The sequence below is a fragment of the Otolemur garnettii genome, unplaced genomic scaffold, assembly GCF_000181295.1.
Source record: "Otolemur garnettii isolate 467f Iridium unplaced genomic scaffold, OtoGar3 scaffold00078, whole genome shotgun sequence".
NCBI lineage: Eukaryota > Metazoa > Chordata > Mammalia > Primates > Galagidae > Otolemur > Otolemur garnettii.
This window is the reverse complement of record NW_003852473.1, coordinates 264,197-266,419: the sequence shown is the minus strand read 5'-3', so window position 1 is coordinate 266,419 and position 2,223 is coordinate 264,197. Positions and strand designations below refer to the sequence as shown.

At 40.3% G+C, this 2,223-nt stretch overlaps 1 protein-coding gene across 1 annotated transcript in view; it reads right to left on the bottom strand.

The window, feature by feature from the left end:
- Nucleotides 1–2,223, bottom strand: part of CCDC39 (coiled-coil domain containing 39) — a 108,136-nt gene that overhangs the window by 41,506 nt on the left and 64,407 nt on the right. The window contains exon 13 of the mRNA XM_003794296.1: nt 2,006–2,214. Within this exon, the coding sequence (XP_003794344.1) occupies nt 2,006–2,214 (209 nt within the window). The remainder of the gene's footprint in view (nt 1–2,005; nt 2,215–2,223) is intronic.

The following is a 2,223-nucleotide window of genomic DNA, read 5'->3' as shown; positions in this document are numbered from 1 at the left end:
TATCATGATTCGATATACAATGTGAAATGCTTACATTGAACTGATTAACACGACCATCACCTCGCTTACTTATTCACTGTGGTAAGACATTTATACTCTTTTCTTAATAGTTTTGAAATGTACCATTGTGTCATGCACATTAGGTGAGGTCCCCCCAAATACCCTCCATCCTCCTGCCTTCCCCCTCCCCTCCCCTCTCTCTCCTCTTCCCTCCTACTTTCTGGACTATAGTTATGTTTACTATTCATATGGATGTGTAGGCAATTATATATTGATTTCATAGTAGTATTGAGTACATTGGATATTTTTTTTCTATTCTGAAGATACTTTACTAAGAAGAATATGTTCCAACTCTATTTAGGTAAACATAAAAGATGTGAAGTCTCCATCTTTTTATGGCTGCATAGTATTCCACAGTGTACATATACCACAATTTGTCCACATGGGTTGATGGGCACTTGGGCTGTTTCCATGTCTTGGCTATTATGAATAGGGCTGCAATAAACATTCTGGTGTGAATACTTTTATTGTAAAATGATTTTTGATTCTCTGGGTATATACCTAGTAGAGGAATTGCAGGATCCAATGGTAGGTCTACTATTAGTTCCTTGAGTATTCTCTAAACTTCTTTTCAAACAGGTCATATTAGCTTGTATTCCCACCAGCACCTGGCCATTTTTAGAGACAAAGTCTCACTCTTGCTCAGGCTGGTCTTGAACTCCTGAGCTCAGGCAGTCCACCCACCTGTGCCTCCCAGAGTGCTAGGATTGCAGACATAAGCCACTGAGCCCAGCCAACATAATTATTGTTTACTTTGAATCTTCTTAAACAAACTGTGGTCAGCTGTAGTCCAAGATTTGCTTCTTTAAGGGAATATCATGGAAAGAATCAAAATACTTTTTATGACTTTTTGTTTAATACATTGCTGATTCTCTTCCTTTGTTTTCTATAGCCATCACAAGTATTAAATAAAATAACTAAGTTTATCTGATTTTTCCAAGATTGATAAATCCTTCCAGCCCAACCTTATTCTTTGCTACTAAAGCTGCAAACAGGGACTATCACAAGAAGACAGAGGTGTGAAATGGTAAGGATCTATTTTAAGAGATGGACTAAGTCCAAACTCCACATTTCCCCTTGGAGGCCTTTGTTTCCCAGCCCCCTTAAATTGACAGACAGGTGATGGGTCCTCTTGTCATCTTTCATCTCAACTTCCCCACCCCCTCTGGACACTGACTTGCTAGCAGTTGAAGTGATATACTGACTTGGCAGCTGCTTAGGACATATGTGGACACACACACACACACACACACACTCCTTCCTCCACCTTAACCTCTTAATTTAAAGGGACTGCAACCATTACAGCCTGGAGATGGGTCTTACTCAAAGATCTCCCAGGACAAACAAGCCCCGCTATTTTTGGACTGTAGTTGTCATTGTTGTTTGGCGGGCCTGGGCTGAATTTGAACCCGCCAGCTCCGGTGTATGTGGCTGGCACCCTAGCCGCTTGAGCTACAGGCGCTGAGCTGGAACATTTTATTCTTAGTAAAGCATCACAAGAATGGAGAAGCAAGAATCCAGTGTATTCAATTCTAATATGAAGGGAGTAGATGAGCTAAAACAGGGGTGGGATAAGGAAATGAGAGAGCCGGGAGAGAGGAGGAGGAAGGGGCTGGGGGCGGGGGTCACAGTGTATGGCAGACCTCTTGGGGACAGGACACAATTATAAGAGGGACTTTACCTAACAAATGCAATCAGTATAACCTAATTCTTTGTACCCTAGATGAATCCCAAACAATAAACTATTTTATAAATAAATAAATAATTAAAGGAAAGCGCTTAGATTTATGGCCATAATATGCCCTGTATCTTACTTTAAAAGCCTTTTAACTGAAGAAGAAAACGGACATCCAGGATGTTAAAGGAGGCAAACGGTTCTCCTGACACCACCCCTACATTTTTTTCCCAAAACTCTTTAGCAGTGTTTTAAAACTCTAATAATTACCTTATGTTTTGCCGTTCTTGATCAACAAATCTTATTTGGGACATCAGCATTGTTTGGTGAACTTTAATTTCTTCAGTTCTTTCTGCCATAGCTGTGCATAACTGCTGTTTTTGTTTTTCCAGGGAGAGAACTTCTTCTGCTTTACTGTAAAGCATTTCGCGAACACGCTTGACTTCAAGTTTCAGAAGATTGTCCTCTATCATCAAATCCTATCAACA